This window comes from Zeus faber, assembly GCF_960531495.2.
Source record: "Zeus faber genome assembly, chromosome: 13".
Classification (NCBI taxonomy): domain Eukaryota; kingdom Metazoa; phylum Chordata; class Actinopteri; order Zeiformes; family Zeidae; genus Zeus; species Zeus faber.
In genome coordinates, this window is record NC_137198.1 from 15205823 (window position 1) to 15231814 (window position 25992).

Genomic DNA, 25992 nt, shown 5'->3' on the forward strand with positions numbered 1-25992 from the left:
ACGTGAGCTTCCTCCCGGCGGAGTCGAGAGCGGGGGGAACCGCCGCCGCCGCCGCCGCCGCCGCCACCGCCGCCGCCGCTCGTCCTGGCGGAGAGAAAACAGAAGCCATGTTTACACCCCCGAAACTGGTCAAGGCCCCCGAAAAAACACGGGCGGCTCCGGACCCACGCCGCGTCGTGACCTGAGGTCGTGACCTTGAGCTCAACCCGTGCCCCCCTCATTGTTATCAATTTTTTGCCGTTAGCGGTAAAAGGTAAAGGTGCTCACCTGCCGACCGCCTCCCTTTGGCGCCGTCCTGGCCGAGACCGAATGACTCTCCACGTCTTCCACCTCTTTATATAGGCCCGGCGCTGCTTTCGGGAGTAGGTTGGTACAAGCCTCCCATTCAAGGCGGAATGACGGCCGTGCTGGTTTGACTGGATGAGCCGGGTTCTCCGCGCAGCCGCCGCCTCCCCAGACACGCACGGCAAATACCTGTCGAGCCGGGGGGGGGGGGGGGGGGTGAAAGGGGTGAAAGTACCACGTCCTCGTTTCGACACCACCCTCTGAGTGAACTGGCTTTGCGGCGGCGGTGGTGGTCTTGACCCCCCTGTTTCCCACGAGCGGGATTGTCTACACTGAAATGAGCGTATTTTTAGTCGGGGGGGGGGAAACCCTTGAAAATAAGAGATTGAACAAAGCGAAGCAACACTCGTGAGCGGACGCGCCGTTTCCTTGGGCGGGTGCAGAATGTGAAGGCCTATCGTCGTCGGCGTGAACGTCGCCGCTCATTAATATTCCTTGAGGAAATTAAAAAAAAAAAAATTGGGGACCTCATCGCGCTTCAGGGGAAACGCGGTAATGGATGTGGTCATTTCGACAGAGTGTTTTTTGCAGCCCTTGATCGTCTCAAAGGGCTTCATCATCATCCAAAATTTCACATGGAAATGGCCGACGCCCGGGACAAAAAACGCTTTTGCTGCTGCTTGTGCTCATGAAAGAAGTTGTATTTATTCCGCCCCCCCCCACATTGATTACAGGAGACATTTCTGTGTCATCAAGAGATTTATTCATTGAGGCTCTGGAGCCACAGGGGAAAAAAAAAGATAAGGCCTAAAAACACACCCCGATCACACAGATACAGCGGAACACCACCCTTTATAGACACACCCACAAACAAAACAAAGATATATACTTTTTTTTTTTTTTTTTTACTAAAGGTATCAATTGCTAGTGATACGTTTTTTGTTTTTTTTACCAGACGGTAAAATATCAAAATATATTCAATTTAGTGCTAAAAATTCAATGTCTCTGACATTTTTTTTTTTTTTAATGTAGGAACACCGTTGCAGGAAACACGTCAATCGATATTGATGTCGGCCGTGATAACACCGTCATACACCGACAGGGACGTCTTCAGCCCGAAACGCCGCTCAGTGTTCCAAAAAGGCCCCCCCAAAAAAAACCCCAAAACATTCCAGCCAAAGAACACAGATAGGTAACAGGATGGTAACGAGTGCTCAGAGACAAATCACGAGTTGGGACTTTATCTCTTCAACATAGTGCAAGTGTCTTGAGTGAAACTCAGTCAAAAACAAGTAACAGAAATGCGAGCCGCACCACTACTTAGTGACCAGCCATCGTACGTCTTTTTGGGACAAAAGCGTCTGAAATGCTGATGTGCTAGGTATAGACACATATATAAATGACCTGGAATAACTGAAAGATCAGTTGAATGGGAAGCTACAGATGTTGTTGTGGCCTTATAGAATTTATCTTCTATAATTACGATTAAACACTTTTTTTTTTTTTTTTCCTATCTAGTTAAATTATTTAATTTGTGATTCTGTCCAGTGGAGGTGCTGTTTTATTTACAAAGATAATTTGTAAAAGTAAAAAAAAAGAAAAAGATACACATTCAAACCACACATTTCCATTTTTTTCCCCAATACAAAAGGCTCATGTCTTAAATGTGTACAGACAGACAGACAGACGGACGGACGGACGGACGGACATTTATTGGGGGGCAAAACTGCATGGAACACTGAGCTGTTGTGCTTTCAACTTTGGAGGTCAGGAATATTCCGAGGACAGCTGTCATCCCGCAAGTGTTGCTCTAGGGAACAGACAGCTCAAACAGGAGAAGGCAGCACAGTCGTCGAGGGGAGAAAGACTGGAGAGGAAGAGGAGGACGGCTCGGAGGGGGGACCGGAGAGGAAGAGGAGGACGGCTCGGAGGGGGGACCGGAGAGGAAGAGGAGGACGGCTCGGAGGGGGGACCGGAGAGGAGGACGACCAGAGCCAAGATGGCGTTTCTTCAGGATCCGTTTTGGGGCACGGAAAACTCGATTCCGTTCTGGGACAGAAGGACAAAGAGACGCGATTAGCACGAGCGGGCCCCGGTACCGCCGGCACGCACGCACGCACACACACACACACACACACACACACACACACACACACACACACACACACACACACACACACACACACACACACACACACACACACACACACACACACACACACACACACACACACACGGCTTTCAGGGTCGTCAGGTTGCACAGGTTTACCAGTCGCAGGCATTTCCTGTCGGACCAGCGCTACAAATTGCAAAGTGATGCATTTTAATGAAACGCAACAGGAAACTTGAAAGAACGGCCTCGAAACAATAGTTTGGCAAAATGCAAACGCTTCACTATAAAGTGGTGATAATTAAAAAATATATATATGTTGGAACTACCTTCAACTCTGGTTAAAAAAACAAGACACAGGAGTTGAAAGCACTATTTACACTAACTGTAAATAGGACTTATATCATATATTTCTCCTTGTATTTTATCCTCATACCTGCTTTAAATTTCTCTTGCTCGGACAAACGCTCATTGTTTTATATTTGATCTGTTTTTACTTAAATGTACAGTTCTTTGAGTTCTGAGACAATCTCTTCATAATTGAAATGCATTATTAATATTATTATTACAATATTAAAAATTAAAGCCAGTACATTAAATGACAAACGGTATATGACTAAGTAGTATATGTAGTGGTTTCAGAAAGTTCCTGTTTCATATTTTACTTTAAATCATCAGTGATCTCGGCGTCTGGAAATGTCAATATTCATATCCCCCCCCCAATTCAAAAAGTATCATACGGTTGTTTTCCCGAAATGAATGGACGCTCCATTAAAACTCATTGACGGAGGGGGGCAGGGGAAACTGGAGGAGCAGGTGCAGGGAGGAAGCGAGACGGTCGCCATGCAAACGTAGGAGAAGCTTTGGCACAAGATAAAACAGCGGGTCAACGAGGAGCCATGCCAGAGAGATCACCCTCTCCAAACGGGACACACACACACACACACACACACACACACACACACACACACACACACTAACACACCACACCACACACGAAGAATTAAATTTACCTCACCACCATCATCATCATCATCATCATCATCATACTCATTAAATTCACCCCATATGCGCTGGAATTGAACACAAGACAGACAAGGTGAGACAGTTTTGTGCGGGACAACACAACCCCCCCCCCACCAAAGATTACGTGACTGACTTCCGTGATTGGCATGCGCCCCCCCCCCCCCCGAATGTGGGGCGGGAGGATTTCACGGAAACAACAGACAAAAGGCTGCGGGCGAGGCGGAAAAATCGAGTCTTGCCTGAGGTTTGACGCTCATGAGCTGCCGTATGAACACCACCGCCTCCTGATTTCCAGCACCCTGGGCCTGGAAGAGGGTTGAAGGAGGGACGAAGCAAAACAAATGAGAAAGCCCGACTGCTTCACAGGTTCATCAAAACAGTCAGCAACACGGCGCCCAGGCGGGTACGGCGACTCCGGGACTGACCACCGCTAGTGCCGTCTTGCCGTCGTATCCCGGTTTATTGAGATCGGCTCCGGCCAGGCACCAAATCTCTAAGCCCTCCAGGTCGGCAGTGGCTGCCAGGCTGCACGCGCAAGACAAAAGACAAAAAACGGTTTTATCTTAAAAAGGTGATATATATTTCACAACTTTATAGTCACGAGTCACACTGGAAGTAAAGACACATGATGTGGTTTTGGCACCTTTCTTAATGTGCTTCACGGCAATGTTTTGCTTCCATAACTGTGACGGGGTTCATTCTGGCTTTACAAAATTAAACTTCGAGGGCTTCTATTTTTATTTTATTTTTTTCCATTTTCGAGGAGAAGCAAAACAAATACAACCACTTTTTAATGTGATCTTTTTTGGAGTCAAATATTATACCATCTTAGTCTCATTATCTATTTATTACATGAGTATATCTATTATGAATCTCAATGTCATTGTCTGTGAAGTCAATGACCTCGAGGACCCGGTTATAACCCTGCTATACATATGAGCTGTTTCATACCAGAAACCTCAGGTGGATAAAGTATGAAGGAGTCAATGAGTCAAAGCGCTCTACTGTGGCTGTAGAGAGAGAGAGAAATGCTGATGAGATGTGAAGCTATGCTGCCCGGTAACATTCCTGCCGCTTGCGTCAGACTGGGCCAACCGGTCGTACCTGCGCCAACTATGTAGGAGAGGACACTGTGCATCGATGAGAAACTGAAAATATTGGCGTCTCTGTGTGTGTGTGTGTGTGTGTGTGTGTGTGTGTGTGTGTGTGTGTGTGTGTGTGTGTGTGTGTGTGTGTGTGTGTGTGTGTGTGTGTGTGTCACCTGCACAACTCTGTGCCAGAGAGCTCCAGCTCTTCTCTGGTGAAGTGGGCTCCTGTCTGTCTCAGCAGCTTCACCACATCCTTGTGTCTGGACAAAAATAAATAAAAAGAAACCGGCACATTATTTACGATTGATATTATTCACTTTTTGTCGTGTTCACCTTTTAACGTCAGATAGAGAAGGGGATGACCAACGGCATGGTTTCACTGGGGTTTCAATCAGACGATCACCACTTTATCGCCGTGACAACAAGACAACTGCGGCAGTTTGCAGTTTTGACTTGTTGCCAGGCAAGCAGGGACAAGTTCCTCGTGCCCTTGCGGTGGTACGGACGGGGGGGGGGGGTGGGGGGTGCGCGCCGGGTGGGGGAGGGCGTGAAAAGGGTGTTTGGATAGTTCACAAAAGTCTCCGAAATAAACCAAAGCGTAAATCTGCTCAGGCATGCGGGGTGGGGCACGCCGTGGCGCAGAGTCAAACCCGAGCCTTTTATGAAAAGTTTGTCGACCGTCAAACACAGGAACAATTCGGGGGATTTCAAAGCGCACGCTTCGGTTTTTGAGTTTCTCCTTCCTCCGAGTGGGACCGGGCCGGTAGGACCGGTTCTCCTTTTTGCGGTCGGGGCCGCCGTCGCCCTTTTGTCTCCGCCCTGGGCTGTGCCATTCCTTATTTGGGCGCCCGGACTGCAGGCGCGCCGAGAAATTTACATGCCACTGAAAATGACTTAAGCAAGCTGTCATTTAGGGCCATTTTAATTTGTCAACTGGAACTCCCCGCGAAATGAGATTTTTAGAAAAAAAAAAAAAAAAAAGGGGGGGAGCGAGGAGCCGGGGCACGCCGAGCAGGTTGTGCGTATATTTCACTGTGTCGCTGCTGCTCCGGTGGGACGACGAGTCTGGACTCGCCGTGCCAACCGTTGAGGACGACGCGTCGATGACACATTCCGGGACTCACGTTCAACCACGAGGCTCTGCACGGGACACGTTTCTTTAAGAACACGTCCACAGCCCACATCGACATGAAGAAAGAACAACTTTGATGATTAAAAATAGAAACTGGTTTCCAAGTTTCCCTGATTAGGAAAATGAGTCACCTCCTTCTACGGCGGCTGTTAGAAACTTTAGTCTAAAGAGAATGCTCCAAGTGGGGTTCTAATCTCCCCAATCAAGTCCTCAAAAGGTTTCACGACATTAAAGGGAAACACACACACACACACAACCCCACTTTGTTGGATTTTATTTTTTTTTTTTATCTCTACCTAAATCGCACGGCGTTGGAGAGAGGCGTGTCGCCGTAGCGATCCTTGGCGTAGATGGTGGCGCCGTTGCTCAGCAGGTACTGCACCAGCTTGAGGTGACCCTCGCACGAGGCGATGTGCAGCGGGGTGCGGCCGTCATAGTCTCCCAGGCTCAGGTTGCTCCCCTGTTTGACCAGACAAAAAAAGAACACGCTTTCGTACGGGAAGCCTGGAAAAAAAAGAAAAAAAACAACGGCTGCCTTCTCGGGGGCGAGGCGGCCGTTTACATTATTCGAAGTAGACAAAAAACAAAAAACAAAAAAAAAAACCTCCGTCTTCAAACTTCCATTTGAAGCGGCCGCTCGGTTCACTTTCGCTCTCCATTCTGAGGTGAGCTAGTGGTGTTTGTAATTTAATGTGTGGAATGTGAATTCAATCACCCAACCCCTGTCCTCCGTTTTCTATCGGCAGGGAAACTGGCAAGTATTAATTGTTGGAGGCAACCTCAAACTTGTAGTTGATATTCAAGACATGGTGAAAATTCTATATATATTCTATATATTCTACTATAGTGATATGCTTTATAACATCACAGTTGCTTAAATAAAAATGTAGAGTATGATAGATTAAAACCATCTATTTTCTTCACCAACTGGAACTCATATTGTGACAAATTTTGGGCCATATCATTGTCACTGGAAGACAATAAATTATTGATAAACATTTAATTAACACCCTAAGTTTAAAAAAAAAAAAAAAAAAGCTTCCCCTGCAGGAAGAAATGTGAGAAATGCATATAAATGACGTTTGAACAGATTAGGGTTTGTGTGTTGCAGGTCGCTGTCTTTTTCTTGCCATTTCCCTGATGGCGGCCAAGGCCTCCACGTCTCCGATCTTCGCGGCGGCGCAGGCCAGCGGGGGCGTGAGGGCGTCACGGATGGCTTCCAGCTCCTGCAAAACACAAGAAATGGAATCAGGGAAGCGTGCAAGGCGACCGCCTTCCGCCATGACGCCAGACGTGCCGGGAGAGCCTGAGAAAGCGAGACACCGCGAGCTGTGTGTGCGCGCGTGCGTGTGTGCGTGTGCGTGTTTCAACGGGTTTGGACCTCACCTCCTTGCAGCTGATGCTCAATGTCTTGGCGATGACCTGGATGAAGCGGCTGTCGCTCAGGGAGAGCTTGGCGCCGTCCAGGCCAGCAATCATCTCTCCGCGCAGGTTCTGACCCATCATCTGGAAGCAGATACATACGCTTGTCGTTTTTTTTTCTTTGCCCCCCCTCTTCTCACACCTTTCATCTCTTTCCGTGAGAGGAGGGAAAAAAAAGGGCAGACTAGGGCTCAACGCGAGAGACGGACCTTCTTCTTGGCCTGGAGATCCAGCTCGGTCCGGGCCAACACGTAGGACAGCTTGGACAGGGCGGCTTCTGGGGTCATGTCACAGCCGATGATCAGACCCGCCTTGATCAGAGCCTGAGGGAAACACGTGAACCGTCCTTCTTAGTCAAACGTTTAGGGGGCGCCTTCCTCTGAATGGGTCCCCAAGCACCGTATATGGAAGAGTCAGAGTTGAGTGATTCATAAAAATATGAATATATATGAATATGTGACCCACCGCAGCAAAACCCGCATTGTTGCGCATTTCAAACGAGTCAACCAAACAAGTTGAAAATCTTTTTTCCAGATTCGTGTTCCTTTGAGTGTGAAAGTGAAACGGCACAAAAAGTACCTAAAATCTGTGGTGTGTCACATATACACATATATATATACAGAGATTAATATACAGACATTCATATACAGTGTATATACAGACATTCATATACAGTGTTTATACAGAGATTCAGATACTATAATTGTTTGTTGTTGTTGTTTTACTCAATACCAGATACTAGGGAGGTGTCTCTGCATCCTTAGTTGAGATCTTAAAATTGAGGTTGCATCTCACAACAAAAGATGAATGAATACATTTACTTATTTATCAATTAATTAAATGCATAGGAGAGAGAAAGTATTCGGCAAGTGATTTATAAAATGTTTTTCACGCAATGCAAAAGACAAAACGCATCACTTAAAACGGTGGGCCTCAAAACTTGCATCATTTATTCCACCTCCATCCCATAGTAGCTTGAACTTAGATGATTGCATTACTTGATTTGTTTTGTTAACATAAGATACATTATTTGCTCTATAGGAAAGCCATTCATCACTGAATCACTACGCGTCAAAAAGAACATAAGAAAAAAATAAACAATAAATACAATTGGGAAACTGCTAAGTGAAGGTGTGGAGCGCCCCACCTTGCCCGTGGCGTAGGACGTGGACACGGACCCCCGCAGACACTGGGTGCAGTTCACAATAATCACTCCTCGGTCCGTGGCCTTCTTCAGCTCTTCCAGCAGGTCGGTACGTTTGTCGGGGGCATTTCCGCTGCCGTACGTCTCCAGGACCACGCCCTCCATGGGGGGCTGCAGGAAGGCCCTCGCCTGCGAGCCAGTTCACACATGCTTTCAGTCCACAAACCAAACATTATTCTGGATGATCCAGCTGCCCACGTTGGCTCGGCAGTGCAGCGCTTACGTTCCTTTCCGGACCTAAAGCCACGCACTGACAAGCGTCCCCGTGCCTGGTCCCAAACCTTCCCCTAAAATCACATCTGTTGTCTATGCAGTGGGCCTCCCAGTCGCTCGTTGACTGGCACTGGGAGACTTTATACCCCGTCAGTGACCCCGGCATCTGGAGGAGAGTTGGCTAAATGGCAAGAAGGACGGAACCATTAATATAAAGGCATGAGCAGGAATAATGCTCGGCTTCAGGCTTTGAAACATAAAATGTGGCAGGTGGGTGGTGTTAAAAGTGCCAGGTTAAGCAAATACTTTTTGATGAGGCAGAGGAATTTTGGCTCACGCCTCTCATCATAAAGGACAAAAAAAAAAAAAAAGTACATCAAGGAAGCCCTGCATAAAGTACAAGTCATGTACAATGAAGCTGGGGCGTTATAAAAGAAGGATCTGGATGGTGTTGATGGCCGAGCAGGGCAGCGGGAGCAGAATGAGACAGTAAATCCAGCCTCCTGTCGGGCCCGTGAGGGGATATGCCACTAAATGTTATACTGTAATGCTTATGCCAACCCCTGGTTTTTAGTGGGTAATTGGTTATGCCCCATAACCCCCTTTCCATTTTTCTCTGGGTTAAGGTCTACTGGCATTATGAAACCAGAGCGGGCACACATCAATTATCGGAATACAGTCAGGGAGTCGAAAAAAAAAGGGAAAAAGGGAAAAGATAACCCATGATTCTTTCAATTCTTCCATTCCGGTTATTTCAGACCAGCATTTTTTTGTTACCATTTAGCACATGTATACTATCGCCCCAGTTATTGCTTATCTTATTTAGCGTGTGAATGATAGAAAGACAGAAGAAATATTCCTTTGACATTGAGGAGTATTGTGGTAAAGAAACTTGGGAGTCAAAATAGATTAGATTATTTTACGTAGTAGTGAGTAGCCGCCGTTTTATGGCCGTTATGGATCATGACTACACTTAACGAGGACCTATTATGAAAAACTCACTTTTTCAGTGCTTGTGCACATACATTTGAGTCTCTGATGGGCCAACTAACACACAAACTGTAAAATAAGACAACCCGGTAAGTTTTGTTGTGAGCTGTGTATTTCACAAAACATTGTCATGTTTTATTAAGCGGCTCAGATTTTCAGCGCTTATCTATGTCATTTAGGGCCTCATTCAATTAAAACCGTCCACCATCGGAGTAACTCCGCCCGTTAGGAACAGGGGGGTTAGGACGCGTTAGGAACAGGAGGAGTTATCGAGGCATGTTAGAATGGCTAGAATACAAAATATGTGTGAGGGTGTATTTTTATGGACGCATATTTCTTCCTTCGCAGGACTAGCTTGCCGCAGGCCTGCATGGAAAAAATAAAAATCAAATAAAAACATTTAGTGAATCCGGGACAGAACAAACCATTCCCAGTGGCTCACCGTGGCGGCGGTGATGCCTGGGAACAGCCGGAGCAGACCCACGTTCCGGTTCAGCTCCGTGCTCACGTGAAACTTCGCGGTGGTGTTCGCCCTCCACACCGTGTCCCAGTTGACTGTGGAGCGAACAGAGAACAGAGACAAAAAAAGAAAAAGAATCATGGACCGACCGACCCTCTGAGTGTAGAGCTAATAAATAAATAAATAAATAACACTCAAATTGTAATTAAAAAAAACAATAAAATAAAAAAAAAAAACACGACCTCCCGTTCTTACTTGTAATATCCACTTCAGCGTTGGCTAGGGGAGCCAGGTTGGGAGAGCAGAAGGCGTTGTAACTCCCAGCATCCACCTTGGTGACACGATTGCCCCTGTAGAGTTTGTTGTGAAAATACAGGCATACCTAAATAAACAGAAACAAATGACATCGTATTATTAAAACTTTTCCATTGCAGTCATAGGAAGGAACATATTATTTACAAATATATAAAGACACATTTGCTCTATCCAGACTCACAACAAACAGTGCACCAGGAGTTAAAATACAAGTGTGGTTGCATGAACGGACAATGACACTTCATTAAAACAAACACAATGCAATAGAAAAACCCTTTTTTAATTATGCATCGATCTGAATATGCGTGTTTAATAGACGCCCGCTGGAAACACAAGTGTCAGGTCCTCTCGCCGTTTCACATCCCTCTCGGTGTTGCGAAACAGAATTTACCATCGTTAACTAGCCATTCTCGTTGAGCAAGAAGTTTATACCGTTTCCCTTTTGCAAGCCAACAATGCGGATTGTCACCCGTCGAAGGACATGATGACCCCGATGACTCACATTAAATAGGACTTTGATAGAGGACGAAAGGTTGAGAAATCACCCGAGTCCATTTCCTCCATTTAAAAGTGAGGAAGAAAACAAAAAAAAAAAGAAAAAAAAAAAAGAGAAACAAATTGAAATGAAATAAAAGTTGACATCTATCAAACAGCAGTTAACAGCGAGCAGCATGTGTGCAGCACAGGTGGAGGCTACGCTCAAGGACAAGTGTGTTAGATACGTATATAGTAAATAGTGTATAGTAATAAAATGCAAGGATAATATCAGCAGTAAGTGATATGTTGAAATATGCTATAGTACGGTATAATATACTGTATGTACCGCCCTATGGTAAAATACTGTATATATGGCTATAATATGGTAAGATAGCAGAATAGTAGTGAGAATCATGGAACCAGTCCTATGCGCTGAATAAAACATGTCACCTCAGGAATGACAAACTGTCCGGCGATCAGCAGCGCCCCCAGCAGGTTGTCTCGGCCGTCGTTCCTCATCTCGTAAATGGGGACCTGAAAACGAGGCGCGTCTCATCAGCCAGCTCTTATCGGCGCGGTAAAGCGTTATGGGACAACGGGCAAGAAAAAAACCTAAAACAAAAAAACCAGGCCGGGAGCTTGGGGAAAGAAGGCAGGGCGGCTACCTGGGAGCCGGTGAGGATGACGGGCTTGCCCAGGTGCTCGCACATGAACGACAGCGCCGACGCCGTGTAGGCCATCGTGTCGGTGCCGTGCAGGATCACAAAGCCGTCGTAGTCCATGTAGCTTCTCTGCCACAGGGCACATTTCGGGTCACATAAAAAAAAAAAAAAAAAAAAAAGAAAAAAAAAAAGAAAAAAGATTAAAATTTGGTTGTTGTCATCCAGCCCAATAATTTGCTGGCGCAGGCCGATCCTCGCCAGGGCAATAACAACAGTTTTTTTTAAAAGCCTCGCTAATATGATGCATCAATTTGTGGGTGTTTGTTTGAATTATTAATCACGTACCTCGATGTCCTTTCCTATTTTGCCCCAGTCGTCTGTAGTCATATTGCATGAGTCCAGCAAGGGACAGTACTCTAAAATAGAGTAGACGATCCTCTTGTTGTCTTTATGCAGCCTGTAAAAGAAGCAAGTTAACTATGAGTTAAATGATCAGATACAAGCCCCCCCCCCCGGGCAACACAACAGCCCAACAACTTCATCACGGCGAATGCAGACTTTTAGTCAGTTAATCACAAATGATTAATAACAAATCACTCATGTTATCACATCATTCTATGTATTTGATACACACACATGCAGTTAAATTGATAGTAGTGACATCGAAGAAGGGATTGGAGACGCTCGCCAAACCGAGCGACACAGTCGATACGGCCCGAGCGGAGCCTTCTGTTTCGGCAGCAGGGGGTCTCAACCACTTTCAAAGCAGAGTCAGAACCATGGAGGTGGGGACGGGGGGGACGGGAGGGGTGAGAAGAAGTGGCTCTTTGAACGTACAGCCGCTCCCTTTTGCTCAGCATAGGGACCTTTTGCATTATTTATTGTGAATACAGGCGAGGCTGGGGGGACAGAAGATTTATTCGATATTGACGATTGCTTTAGGACCCTCAAGCCCACAGTAGAACCCTCGTTTCAGTGGAAGAGTCGGGGTCAAAAACTCCTTTATTTCTTAAATTTTCCATCCATTTAGATGGAAGCGGGAAGAACCGCATGCAAAGCGTGCGCGTTAACGTGTCTGCCCCCTCCTAAGCGGAATTTGAGGGTGGGTGTAATGTGATCCCATATGCGACCCTCCTAATAAAGGGAGGCAAAGAAACCAATGAAAGATCATTATCTTAATCTCCCCTTTAAAAAAGGAACGGATTGGGACCTTGGATCCCCCCCACCCACTCCACCCACCACCCCCAGCCCTCCAAATCTCATTACCACCGGGCAGCTTCATGACATGAGAGACCGTGGCTGAATGGTACAGCAGGGGGATGAGCACCAGTCCACCTGACCGAGGGCAATCACACACACTTCTCCAATTAGCCCTCAGTTCACACACAGCCATGAAACATATGTTGTTGAGAATCTCAGGGCCAAAGTGCCAGGAAACAATATTCAAATGACCAATTATTCATCCTATGTAGCGGTATAGCCTAAGGTATAACAAGGCGGTGCATTAGCATACCTACGCCAAGATGCCCCATGGCCGTGTGTGTGTGTTTGTGTTTGTGTTTGTGAGTGTGTGTGTGTGTGTGTGTGTGTGCGCGTGGCCTTGCAGCTTGTCTCTCAACTCCGCATGAATAAAGCTTTTCAATAAATCAATAAACAAATTCCCTCCCAAGAAATAAGTATTCAACATATGCCCGGCGACTGCATAATAACAGTACGACCATTAAGACTTGCATGAGGCCTTTTCATTTGATGTCAACTTTGTAAAATCTCTAGAGCAAATGTTGAATTACTTTGTCGCGCTGAACACATTATCATATATTGACACTGAATTTTGACGAAAAAAAACGTGTATATTCACACCAAAGTGCATTTGATCAATTAAAAACTTACAACTTCGCAAAGGCTTGATAAAATCTAAAATAAACTCTTACTACTTACTACTCAACAACTAATAAAATGACAAGTTTGGGTTATCCAGAGAAGAGTGAAAATAACAACTGTGGTTACTGAGGCTGCCGTGGGCAGCAGGCTCTCACAGAGATACCAACGTGAGCCAGAAAAAAAGCAGCCCTCCAAACTCAACTTCTGCAGGACTGGTTCAAAACGAGACGCGCTCCGCCCGTTCGGCGATCCCCTTATCTTCCACTTCCGAGTCCGCTACCCACGGCCCCCGCTCCAGGATTTCACAGCTCCGTTCGATATGAAGCCATGGAAGCGTGTCTGGCTTCTGAGGCACTGCATGGAGATTGGGTTCCAGACAAGGAAGCCCCAAATATCACTGGCGCTGGAGGGCCGCACAGCGGAGACGGTTAAAAGAGCGTGGGCCGACGAGTCTCGACCAACAGTCGGCGTCGATCCGGGGCGACGCGAGCTGCCGCTCCTCGGACCGGATCCTGTCCAATCGCTAACAAATGACCAAGAGGCTCCTCTCGGCGCAAAGCATCCCATCTAGAAACAAAGCGACGGTGTTTAAGCAAAACCGGGGCCGGGGTGAGAGCGCTAAGTCATTAGAAGGCCTGTAAATCAGGTGACCGATCAGACTCTTGACTCTGGATCCTACCGAGCAATTTCTTCCAAATTTCCCGGGGCCAAAGGCTGCTGTTGCCTCGGTAAAACTCCTTCTCCTCCTGCCTGGTGAGCGCACGCCTCAGGGAGCGCTGGTATGACGAGAACGGGCATCAAGACGCTCGAGCACAGTGCAGGCACACGCAGTACGCAACAAACCAGCGCTACAATACCCGTGAAGCAGTTTGTCATCGTGGCCCGTCGGCTTCCTGTCGAGGCAACAAAAGCACTTTAGGGTGAAATATTCTCCTGCCGCTGTGGCCGGCGTGGTTTGGAATTCTAGAAATGTGATTTTTACTTTGTGAAATAGCCATGGTATCAACTGGACAGCCAGATATGAACCAACCAATGAAAATTTGTGACCTATAAACCCAAGACAGCATAAATCACACATATACACTTTTTACCCTTGAGAATCGTTATTTGTTTTCCCCCCCAATATTGACTCTTAAAACTAGGGCCCGGCCATTATTTGACTTTTTGACTGCATCGGGATTGGCAGTTTTGCAGTCGATCTCTCCCGATTTTTATATTTTATAATAAACGCTGATTAATTTATCCTGTACTTTCGTCTAAGCATTATAAATCCATCCATGTTTTAACGTTTACTCATGTGTAGACGCGAACACAGGTTTCCAAACACGAAGCGATGCTGCGTTAGAGGGAAACTCGGAAAAATAATTTGTTTCGGAAGTGACGATGCGTTCACTAGAACTCGAAAAGTAAAATGTAATATCATCGTTTAGATTTTCTTTTTGACTATCAAAAGGTTTCTGTGTTTATTTTATTCATTTGTTTGCTTATAAGTTGTGTTCTCAGACAAAGAAACTTTAATAAAATATACGTTTTTCACATTGATTTGAAAATTTTGCCATTGTTGACAAAATATCGATCAAAACATCGGCAATCGGTGGGCTAGGACTCTCCAAAATCGGGACTGGCATCGGACCCAAAAATCTGGCATCGGTCGGGCTCTACCTTAAACTCTATTTATATTCAATAAGGATCAATTCCAGGCATTGACCTGGAATGTTTTCCCCCCTTATCTTTCCTGGCCAGGGACAGGTGTGTGAGGTTGTTGGACTAGACTGGTCTTCGGTGTGTGTCACCTTATCATCAGCACAAGGGATTAAGCATCACATCACTGTATTATTGTACGTTCACCCCTAGCAATCATATCAGGCCAAAACCGAATCAAACGCTTCAGTGCGGCCATTCGACAATCTCAAAATTGTCAGAACCTGCTAAGAGACATGCAGCGATACGCCCTTGTAATGTTTTACGGTCACACTCTCACTAAATGACATTACTCATGTGACTGGCATTTTATTTATTTCATTTGAGAGACCCACTCGAACAACGTGATTACATCTACCGATTGCTACCATCACGTGGCAAATTTATTTACGGCCTTTTACAACATTTCGCACACATGTTTACGGTAAAACCCTCAGAAAGGGAAACGATTTTCATGTGCTGTCCCTTTTTTTTTTTTTAACAAAACTATTAAAAAAAATTGTGTAGTATTGACAGCGTTGTAACACTAAAAGACGCCAATCCACAGTAATTGTACAGTAAACTTACGGCAGGACCAGCGTGTTTCCCGGGGGGTCGTAGTAATCGTACAGGCCGGTCTGCTGTGCATACTGCTCGTCATGCAGAATGGGAAGCTTCCGCAGGATTTTCACAAAAGCATTGGGTTCCGGTGCCAGCACTGTGGGAAGGAGAGAGAAAAAAAAAAGGAGGATATAACCCTGATGTTCAAATTGAGAGATTTGAAATTCACTTTAGAATACAGCAGGAGGATTAAGAGCAGGTTCGTCAACATGTGACCCGAACAAACCGCAGTCTCATACTGACCCCTAGTGGTAACCTGAGGAATAGCGCACTCAGGTCGTGACGTTTAAGGTCCCGTATCATGAAAAACAAGACTTTTCCCAGCGCTTGTGCACATACATTTGGGTCTCTGTTGCACAGACAATCTGTGAAATAAGACAACGCAGTCAGTCTTTTGTGGGCTCCTTATTTCAGAAAACATTTTATTCAACAACCGTTCAGATGTGACTTCCCCCTCCTACGTCACTGGGGGCTCAATAGAATTACATACCACCCTGCTGGGTTTTTAGCTCCAAAATTTTTATTTTTATATTCCTTGCTCACCCCAGAGTCTGTCGAAAACATGCTTGCAGCTTCAAAGCAACAGGTCTGAATCGTGTCCATTTTATTTCAGTCCCAAAAGTTTATAAAGTTGATGAAATATATACGCCGTCGCATGCAGTGTTTATTTCAGTTTTGTTTTGAATGGAACCCTTGTTGTTAGGAACTCCCGACAAATCCAACACTCGTGATTTCCTTCCTCAGCGACACCGTGAGGCAGTACTCTTTGGACTTGCATTTATTTGAGGACGGGTAGCGGACAGCCACGTTTGTACTTTTTGATTAAGTAGTAACAAGTACAGCAAAATGCAATGCCTTAAAAGCGGCAGGCTTTTTTTTTTTTTAATTATTATTAAAAATACTTATTTTGTTATTACACATTAGTCTTAATTTTGTACAATTAAGCAATGTTTTCCGAAAACCATTAATTTCCTGCCAAAAGCTGGAAAAAAAATGTATATAAGAATATCGGCAGATAATAGCGGTGATCAGACTTTTTGCGCCTTAAAATCGGTATCGCTGACAAAAAAAATAATCGCAGACAGCGCTAACCCCAAGGCATTGACATTAAATAAACTCAATATTGACAACAAGACTACTGGGAGCTTAAGTTAGGAAGATTAAAAAACAAAACAGAATCCAATGCGCAAACATGATCTTTGCCCGTTGAAAGTTACACGAATCCTTGGGTTTCACATAATTGTAATATAGGTCACAAACGTGGGCATAAAGTGTAAATGTTTAGGACATTGGAAGCAGAATCAATTTTTATAATATTGACCAATTTGCCTGTATAAAAATAATGTGTTTTCATTGAACATAGCTAGCGATCGACAAACTAAAACACTTTTTACTTTCACATAACAACACAGTAACTATTTGTTTTTGTTTTTTTTGTGGATGATGGGGTTTGCTCAAATCCTTTTCTTTTTTTTTTGAACTGAAGATGTGCCTGCACAGTTTAAGTTTGTGGTGAGTACAGCAGGGCGGATTTGCTCTCACTCATTAAGTGGGATGACAGCGTCAGGTTTGAGGAATAAGACATCATGTTATGTGGCCCATGGCAAAGTGTGTTACTAATACCTGAGACCTGGGGAGTATAACCTTGTGCACGGTTTGTTGTTGTAGTCCATCGGTTGCATAAGCTTTTGCCTCCCTCCCTGGTTATTCATTGAGTGATGTCGCTCTGGTTATAGAATTGTAAAAAAATCGTCAGTAATTCAAAATAAGGGGGGCCGTACAATAATGCCCACTGTCTACCTAGTTGTGTTAAAGTGGCAATCAATCCATTTATTCATCCGTGTTGGGTGAATTAGGACGGGGTACACACTACAAGATAATAAAGCTGATTTTGAGCCCGACTCCCCCATTCCGACAATCGCGAGCGAAGTCCAGATTTTTTGATGGTTCTAAAGATAATCTTGCTGGATTATGCAGTTGAGTGGTATTTATTGTAATAAAGTACAGCATTTATTTATTTATTTACCTGCTTTTTTGTGGTCAGTGTGGAAAAATAGTAAAATCAACCCTTTTCCTGTTTTAATAGATGATATAAAGGTTTCATTAATCAGTAATGGTGTTTGAAGTGTAATATAGGCCTCTTGTTATAATCTCACCAAGGTTTGACAACTACAAGTACAGTACTTTTAGATGTGGATCCGGTTTTAAGTGGTGTGTGTTAGAACTGCATGAACAAAATTTGAAAGTCAAATAGATTTTGAATATTAAAAGAATATATATCACTATTCGAATGCTGAAATTGCCAATCGATGTGTATTTTTTTTATAATTAATAACTAATTACAAATATTTTGACCGCCATTCGATGTGTATTTTTTTATAATCAATAACTTATTACAATTATTTTGACTGACATTAGCGAATCAATTCACGTGATCAGTTTGTTGCAGTGAAGTCGTGGTAAGTCCGCGTCAGCAGATACGCACAAGCGCGTTTCCCTCTCCTCCGGCGTTTGACTGTGTGTGCAGAGGAGAGTGTGCCTTTTGACTTGAATATCCAGCAGTTACGCAACTAAACCCAACCGTCACCGACAGAATGTCCTCTAGTGCAGAGGTTCAAGGCCCAGGTCCCCAGGGCATTTGCAGAATGCAGGTGGGATGTTTTCAGGAGCGATCTGCTCTGCAGTGGAGCAGTGGCAGGAAACGGAGTACATTAAATACAGCTACAGTTTTTATTTGCTTTGTTTGGAGGAAAGTTCGCTCTGATCAGAGCTACGAAAGCTTGCGGACCCCCCCCCCCCCCCTCGATTCATACGTGTATGAATGACTTATTCATACACATCCATGTTCCTTTTGTTCAATACACAATGTTTTCTAGTTTCTAGTTACATTATCCTTTGAATTTGCTGCAGGACGTCCCCCGTTGTGATGCTGAATTGTTTTTGATTCCAGCCCTAGTTGCCTACGTACATCCTGCTGTTGCTCCCGCGCACCAAATGATAACAAATATAGCTGCATGCTGCGATCGATACACAAGTTCCATTTTGGACACCAATTACAATTTTTCGAGTTGCCATGGAACGTAGCATCCGTGCGTGCTGTCGCACCTCTTTACATCGGCATTACGTATAGAACGAGTATGTTTATCTGAGTTTCCCACGAACGCAGCATCAACTCACACAATTACACAGTGATTCCTCTTGACACGCTGAATTACTAATACAAGCTGATACACTTATTGCATGTTACAACTTTATCTTAGAAATGACAATGTGGCTGTAGTCTACTACCTGTAGTCCACAGAGTCCTGCCTCACGGTGTCTCTGTGGAAGGAAATCACTCCGTGCGGAATTTCCCAGCAACAGTGTTTCATTCAAACAGGCTGAACACCGCTTGTACCTCAGAGACGTTTCATCAACTTTTTTTTTTAACTTTCGGGACTAAAATAAAAAACGGACACGATTCGGACCCATTGCTCTGGAGCTGCACGCGAACTCCACGTGGGAGGACACAAACACAGAATATGTTTTTGTCTGTTGACTGTTTTCGACTCCAGCGGTTTGTGTGTTACAAGCGGCTCAAATGCCGCAGGAGGCACACGGCACCGGGTTAGATGGAACAGAACGCAATATTACTTATAAAAAGGGGAAAGGAATAAGATATCCAACGAAAAGGCCCGCCGACGTCAAGCAGCTAAGACAATACACGCATGCGCGCAGTTTGTAACCACTATGGAGCGATGGCGTCTACACCAGGCAGCTCACGCGACGCAAATGGACGTTCGTAGCCACAACTTGACGTCGCCATCCAATTTGTTATATATTATATAGCAAATTGGATGATGACGTCACAAAGCGTTGTTCTCCACAAACACATCGCGCTCCACCACCTGGGTTTCGAACATCGCCGTGTTTTTTTCGAACGTTCCGCTACTTCAGGCCAAATTTCATTGGCTTTTTCGCCAACTCCTGCTCCGTATGCGGATCGATTTGGGGGAATGTTGAACCAGGAGATGTCTGCGACGTCCGTAGCTCCAGCCGTTGTCCTGTTCCAGACACTTTCAGCCCGAAAGGAATAATAATAACAAAAAATAATAATAATAATAATAATAATGATCCGAACAATAACAAGAGGGCTTCATCCTTAACTAGTTCAACTCGCATTACGTTGAGAATAACATTCCTGATATCAACAATGCGACTACGGATATCAATTATTCAATTCTTGATATCAAGGACGTCATTTATTGGTATTAAAAAGTTTTTTTTTGCTTGTTTTGTTTTTTAATATCAAAGAGTAGATTTACAACTAGTTCGATCAGAATTGAAACTCCACAGGGGAGGTTGTCCATCTAGACAAGCAAACGACTTGATAATCCATCTGCTCCGGCCGGCTGCTCAACATGTCAACAGGTGCTGGACGGACGGTACCAACCGTTATCGTGGAGCGTCATTCCGATGGTCCCCCCCGTGTTGATCACCAGGACTCTGGCCTCGGCGCAGGGCGAGATGATGGACTCCGAGTCGTGGAGGTTGTTGGAGCTCGATAGCCGCCTCCTCCGCCCCTGCAGCGTGACTTGGACGCGGTTCAGGTTGCTCTGCGGATAGAAGACGTCCGCGGACTCGACGTGGCTCAGCTTGGGCTGAGACAGGGCCCGGGCCAGGGACGTCATGTGTTCGGGGACCGACGACGAACTGGAGACGGACCTCTTGAACTCCGCCATTGCGGGGCTTTAAAGGATAAACCCGGGAGCGGGGCTGGGGGGGGGGGGTGGATTCCCTGGTGACACTAGCGACACTGACTCTCGCTGGCGGGACTCACTTCCACGTTTACTGGAGAGCCGTGTGGACGCCGCGGCGGTAGTTCTCCTGAAAGACCAGGGGAGGGGGGGGGAAACGAGAGAACAGCTGTAAACATTACAAGGACGTCCCGGGGAAAGGCTCTCAATCATAGGTGCGCAAAAGGAAGACACACTTCGTTCGCCGCGACGCTGACGGCGGCTTCCCACTCGCGGCTTCCCATTCGGCGGCGGTCGGGGTTGAAGGAAACCGTCGGACACGGGCCGCCCTCCCGAGTGAGCAGCTTCCGATCCGACTAACCGCTCCACAACGCCGCGTTTCCACGGTGCGTTCAAATCCCTCGGATTTTTTTGTTTTTGACTTTTTGTTTCGAAACGCAGACCACTTATAACTAGAGCTAGGTCTAGGTCTAGATCTGCACTTGTAGTAGTCAAACTAATGTACTGTAAAAGCTGGACTAGTTGTGAAAGGATTCATCTATTTGTGAAAAGTACCCCCCCCCCGCCCCACACCGGACACATAAAACCAAGTATGAATCAAAAAATACCGCAGTTATAGCCGTCAAAGCTGGACTAGGTTACAATGTGAAGCCATTTATGCATTTCCAACACAGTTTCTGATTTGTGAACGTGTTATTCTATTTGTGGAAAAAAAAGAGGAAGTGTGGATTTTACTGTATTTTCCCCCCACACACTGGCCACATAAAACCAGGTATAAATAAAATAAATACTGTACTTATAGCTGTTAAACCTGGACTCGATTATAATATAAAGCCCAAATTGCATTTCTAACACAGTTTTTGATTTGTGAAGGCACAATCTGGATTTTACTGTATTTTGTTTCCCAAATTGGCCACATAAAACCAGGTGTATATCAAAAAATAATGTACTTATAGCTGTCAAACCTGGACTTGATTATAAAACAATTTGAGCGTCGTTACACTGGCCGCTGCTAATGTCGCCGCTATGCGTCTGCGCATCCGCCATATTGGGGCGGTGAAGGTCCGCTACCAAACAAGCAGGTGTATTGAGAGACGCAGACCTCTCCTCAAAATCGACTGTGACTCGCTTGATTCTGAACCGATTTTTATGAAATTAAGTTAAGTTATTTATTGGAACGAAATCCCGTCACTCACGCCACACTCCCACCAACGCGGCCACGGAACGAACGCAGCGGCTCTTCGGGAACCGGGTCGGAGAAGGTCAAAGCTGTTATCGCGACGCCTCAAGGTGTCACCCCTTCCGACGACAGATACGTCCGTGTTTCTCGTCTCGTTTAAAATATTTCACAGAAACTGGAGAGCTCCGGCCGTTTCATTTTTTTCCGTGCACAATTAAATAACATTAAAAAAAACAAAAAAAAAACAAGCGTATATAGACAAGATGCGCTGGTGGTATGGAACCCTGAAGGGCGATTGTGACGAAACCACCAGCCATTCATATGTGAAACGCGTCTCCTTGCAGCGTAAACAATGACAATACTAATACTATAAACACTAATATATCGCGACGCCTCAAGGTGTCACCCCTTCCGACGACAGATATGTCTGTGTTTCTCGTCTCGTTTAAAATATTTCACAGAAACTGGAGAGCTCCGGCCGTTTCATTTTATAACTATAAACATATATATGTCTCCTGCTGACAACGTAAAAAAAATCTAAAAAATATATATACATATATATATATATATATATATATATATATATATATACTAACATATATACTGTATATAAGGTTACATTATATTTCTTTATTTCTTTATTTTATTTTATATATGTACATATATATTTTTTCGTTGTCAGCAGGAGACATGTCTGTAAAACCTGGCAACAAACGGTTCATACCCCAAGCGAGACCCGGTTTCCGTCTCGTTCGTTCCCAAGAAAAGAGCCGCTGAAGCGGATCGGACCTCTCGTGGACGACCCCGCCTTCTGTCGCCCTCGCGGCCGGCGACCCGCGTCGCCTATTTCGGTGTTGCGACCCAGTGGTTCGAGCCTCGCGTCTCGCGTTACGCGCCCAAAACGCCGCCGCGCTCGTCGGATTCGCTGGCCGCCTGCCGGCCCGGTCCGGCGCCGGCAGGCGGCGCTGCGGGCCCGGTCCGGCAGGCGGCGCTGTCTCCCTGCGCGTCTCCCCGGCGAAACGGCGCGTGACGTCACTGGGGGGAGGGGGGGGTTCGACTCCAACGCGGAGGAAACGTTTGAAACAACACGTTTCAAAGTGACCCACCCACCCCCCCCCCCCCCCCCCCCCCCCTAAAAAAACAAAACAAAACAAAACAAAACCGACGCGACGAGCGCGCCGCGGCGCATAAACTCGGAAGGAAGCCGTCACTCCCATCCGCATTTCGAAACGTCGGCGTGTGTTGCCGCCGTGTTCGGTCGGAGAAACGCTTCTTTCGAGTCATTGTCGTCATGAATGGCGCTGGAGGCGGCCGGGGGAGAGACCGGAAGTGACGTGCGATGCAGCTCCACACCTTTCCGGTGAGGCGGCGCTGCGACTCGCTCGCTCGGGAGGAGAAAGGCGACAGCCGGGCCGGGGCGGACGCATCGAGGAGGGAGAGCGGGAATGTGGGAAGGTAACGGAGCCGTGTTGTGCGCCTGACCCGTAACGACAGCGACGCGGCGTTCGGTTTGGTTCTGTTTCCGACGGCGGCGGCGTTTTTCCGAACGGCCGCACGCCGTTAGCAAGCTAGCTCCGGGTTAGCCCGCCGGGCAACACGCTAACCTGTAGCCGCCGTTAGCATTAGCATTAGCCACATTGGAAATGTGTCTGACACTCCTCCCGAATCTCTTCACAGGGCGGCCAGACGTGGGATATAGCGAGGGAGCAGTTTGATCGTTGAATGAAATTCCTGTTTTGTTTCTCTTACCGACTCGCCCCTACTCCGATCGAGTTGCCTTCCCCGCAGCCTTTAATGGAATAGTCGCAGGAAGGAGAAGAAGGGGGAAAAAAAAAACAACCGCTTTTCTCCCCCGGTGGTGCTGAAAGGAACCAGGGCAGCTCCCGGTGAGGAGGAGCAGCTCCAGGAAGAATTCACAAGGAGGACGGGCTTCTCCAGGGGCCTTGTCTGGTTTCTCTTGCCACCAGACAAACCTCATTAAATTTGGGGATCGGATCGGTCTCCCGAATTTTTATGCAATTACCCCCTGTTGGAACCTCGACGATGCACGTTTTTCAGCAGCTATTGCGGAGTAGGTCAGTTTCAAATGCCATGCTGTGTTGAGGCCTTACAAACATGGTGCTGTACTGAGTAGCTTGAATGCTGTACCTTCTCAAATCCGTAAGCACAAGACTCAGAGCGCTGGAAGTCTTGGAGCTACATTTTTATTCTTGACATGAGCGTCCCATTTTGACATTTCCCACATGCTTGTCATCGGGTCATGCCATTGCAAGTAAACCTGTAGTCAGATTGAAAAGCAAGTTTTAGGTCGGGAAACAAGACTTTTTTTTCTTTTTCTTTTTTTTAACTGAAACGTAAAGTTTATGAACATACTCAAAAATGGGGAAAGTGCTATCCAAAATTTTTGGCAACAAGGAGATGAGAATACTGATGTTGGGACTTGATGCTGCCGGCAAGACGACCATCCTGTACAAGCTGAAGCTGGGACAGTCGGTCACCACCATCCCCACGGTGGGCTTCAACGTGGAGACAGTCACCTACAAGAACGTCAAGTTCAACGTGTGGGATGTCGGGGGGCAGGACAAGATCCGGCCCCTGTGGCGACACTACTACACGGGCACCCAGGGCTTGATTTTTGTGGTGGATTGCGCGGACAGGGACCGCATCGATGAGGCGAGGCAGGAGCTCCACCGCATCATCAACGACCGGGAGATGAGGGACGCCATCATCCTGATATTCGCCAATAAACAAGACCTGCCCGATGCCATGAAGCCCCATGAAATCCAGGAGAAGTTGGGCTTGACCCGCATCAGAGATAGGAATTGGTATGTTCAGCCTTCCTGTGCAACCACAGGTGATGGACTGTATGAGGGTTTGACATGGCTGACCTCCAATTATAAATCTTAATGATTGAGTGATGACTGTTTTAGGTCAAAACTATAATGAAATTAAGTTGCAAGTTACAAACAAAAACTTCTCAAATGCATATGGTAAAGTTAAAAAAAAAAAAAAGTTGATTATCTTCCATTTATTTTTAATACTATGTTTACCCCACGACTAATTTATCCTTTACTGGGTTTGCTGGCTTAAAAGTTTGCTTCTATGCTGTAGCAGGCCTATATCACATCCATTATCTTTTGGGCTTGCTTGGTGGGTATCTAATTGATTGGTCCTAATGTTAAAGCCACAGATCACCGCCTTTGCCTATTCTTTTTTTCCTTTTTATATTTTCTAATGAAGCTGGAGTATTTTCTTTTTCATATTGAAGTTAAGCTGGTTTCATGGTTCTTAAGGTCTGACTTACCATTGAACAAGGGTCTGTTGTGGTTTTCTTTTCAATGGTGAGATCTTCAATGTCAAGTAGCCATTGGGGGTCTTGGTATAATACAGTCATTTGATGCAGAGTATTACTACTCAATGGTATTGACTAATGCAAGGAAAAAGAAAGCCCTTGCCATTGCTTACATTTTATTGTCAACATTCTGGACATGGACAGAAAAAAAAACTGACTTCTGACTTGTCACCTACTCCCCAATCCCCAGATCCTCTTATGTGGGCTAAATAGTTATTGATTGACCTTTTGTGTCATGTCTTGATACCTAATTGTGCTAATTATTAAATAGGCTCCAGTAACTCTAACATGCTTGTCAGGATGCATCTTAAGTTATGGGTAACATTGATCATCATATAGTCAATTGACCCAGTCTTTCCAAAGGAATGCCATTTAGCTCTGAGCTCTCTCAATCTGCTACCACATTTGATGTGTCTCGGAATAGGGAAACAATATGATAGCCTATAACTGTAGCATGAGTACAGAAGTACAGTAACCCTGCATCAGAATCCATCTGTCGAGCAGTCAGAGGGAACCACTTACTGGTGAGACCTTTAAGACACTCTTTGCGGTGTAGGTCTTACTCCAATTTTGACTGAGGAAACCATGTACAGAACAATGTCATTGTAATGTCTTATTAAAAAAAAAAAAGTGATTTTAAATGTGTCATGTCTCTTCTCATATATAAAAATAATGACTACCTCTACCTTGTGTATATACATAACACTTACTGAGCTATGGATGTGTGGATATGTGTACAGTTTACCCATATCTCCCTCAGTTAAGATTATATGGCTAAAGAGCAATGTTTAGGGAATACCTTTTTAAAAATATTATGCGATGTGTGGGGTACAGTGTCACAGATTGGAAGAAGTTTGTTTTATGTCGTGTTGGAACTGCCAAGCTTCCCTTTCACTGTCCCTTTTGCCACTGAATGAGAAAATCAAGAAAACAGGAAGTGCGACTGCTGGTCTCTGGAACAGCAATAGTCACATGATATCTGCATGGGGGATGGTTAAGCAATTGCCTAAATATACAGCTGCAATTACTTTTTTAGAATTATTGTCTTTGCCAGGTGTAACTTTGCTCTGGTTTAAACCGGCAGTAAAAGTACACCAAGCCACCTATCCCAGATTGTGTTGGGGTGGGATCCAATCTAGACTTAAATTGTCTCGTTGC

General features: G+C 45.5%; 2 protein-coding genes across 9 annotated transcripts; one reads left to right on the forward strand and one right to left on the reverse strand.

The window, feature by feature from the left end:
• Positions 1 to 1025: 1025 nt before the first annotated feature.
• aspg (asparaginase homolog) lies at positions 1026 to 22380 on the reverse strand. 6 transcript variants are annotated; one of them, XM_080012156.1, is made up of 19 exons: positions 22207 to 22379; positions 19999 to 20432; positions 15534 to 15663; positions 14123 to 14158; positions 11730 to 11841; positions 11388 to 11513; positions 11173 to 11256; positions 10186 to 10312; positions 9913 to 10025; positions 8211 to 8396; positions 7273 to 7386; positions 7028 to 7147; positions 6772 to 6867; positions 5938 to 6101; positions 4683 to 4769; positions 3847 to 3946; positions 3661 to 3726; positions 3414 to 3468; positions 1026 to 2334 (listed from the first exon to the last, which is right to left on the reverse strand). In XM_080012156.1, exons 2-19 carry the CDS (start codon positions 20285 to 20287, stop codon positions 2096 to 2098), a joined length of 2244 nt encoding a protein of 747 aa, XP_079868282.1. In that variant the 5' UTR covers positions 20288 to 20432; positions 22207 to 22379; the 3' UTR covers positions 1026 to 2095. The 6 variants fall into 6 exon arrangements, with proteins under 6 accessions (XP_079868282.1, XP_079868284.1, XP_079868283.1 ...); XM_080012158.1 differs by having other exon boundaries at positions 22272 to 22295; XM_080012157.1 differs by lacking the exon at positions 22207 to 22379 and adding an exon at positions 20539 to 20818.
• arf6b (ADP-ribosylation factor 6b) lies at positions 20480 to 25459 on the forward strand. 3 transcript variants are annotated; one of them, XM_080012164.1, is made up of 2 exons: positions 20480 to 20517; positions 23160 to 25459. In XM_080012164.1, exon 2 carries the CDS (start codon positions 23862 to 23864, stop codon positions 24387 to 24389), a length of 528 nt encoding a protein of 175 aa, XP_079868290.1. In that variant the 5' UTR covers positions 20480 to 20517; positions 23160 to 23861; the 3' UTR covers positions 24390 to 25459. The 3 variants fall into 3 exon arrangements, with proteins under 3 accessions (XP_079868290.1, XP_079868289.1, XP_079868288.1); XM_080012163.1 differs by lacking the exon at positions 20480 to 20517 and adding an exon at positions 20970 to 21592; XM_080012162.1 differs by lacking the exon at positions 20480 to 20517 and adding an exon at positions 22871 to 22937.
• The last annotated feature ends 533 nt before the right edge of the window (positions 25460 to 25992 follow it).

Bases quoted from the DNA above. Each gene is read 5' to 3' on its own strand.
- arf6b (XM_080012164.1), top strand. From the start codon at position 23,862: ATGGGGAAAGTGCTATCCAAAATTTTTGGCAACAAGGAGATGAGAATA.
- aspg (XM_080012156.1), bottom strand. From the start codon at position 20,287: ATGGCGGAGTTCAAGAGGTCCGTCTCCAGTTCGTCGTCGGTCCCCGAA. The intron at 15,664-19,998 runs GTTGGTACCGTC...TCCTTCCCACAG, and splicing joins AATGACGCTCCACGATAACG to TGCTGGCACCGGAACCCAAT. The intron at 11,514-11,729 runs GTACGTGATTAA...GCCCTGTGGCAG, and splicing joins AAATAGGAAAGGACATCGAG to AGAAGCTACATGGACTACGA.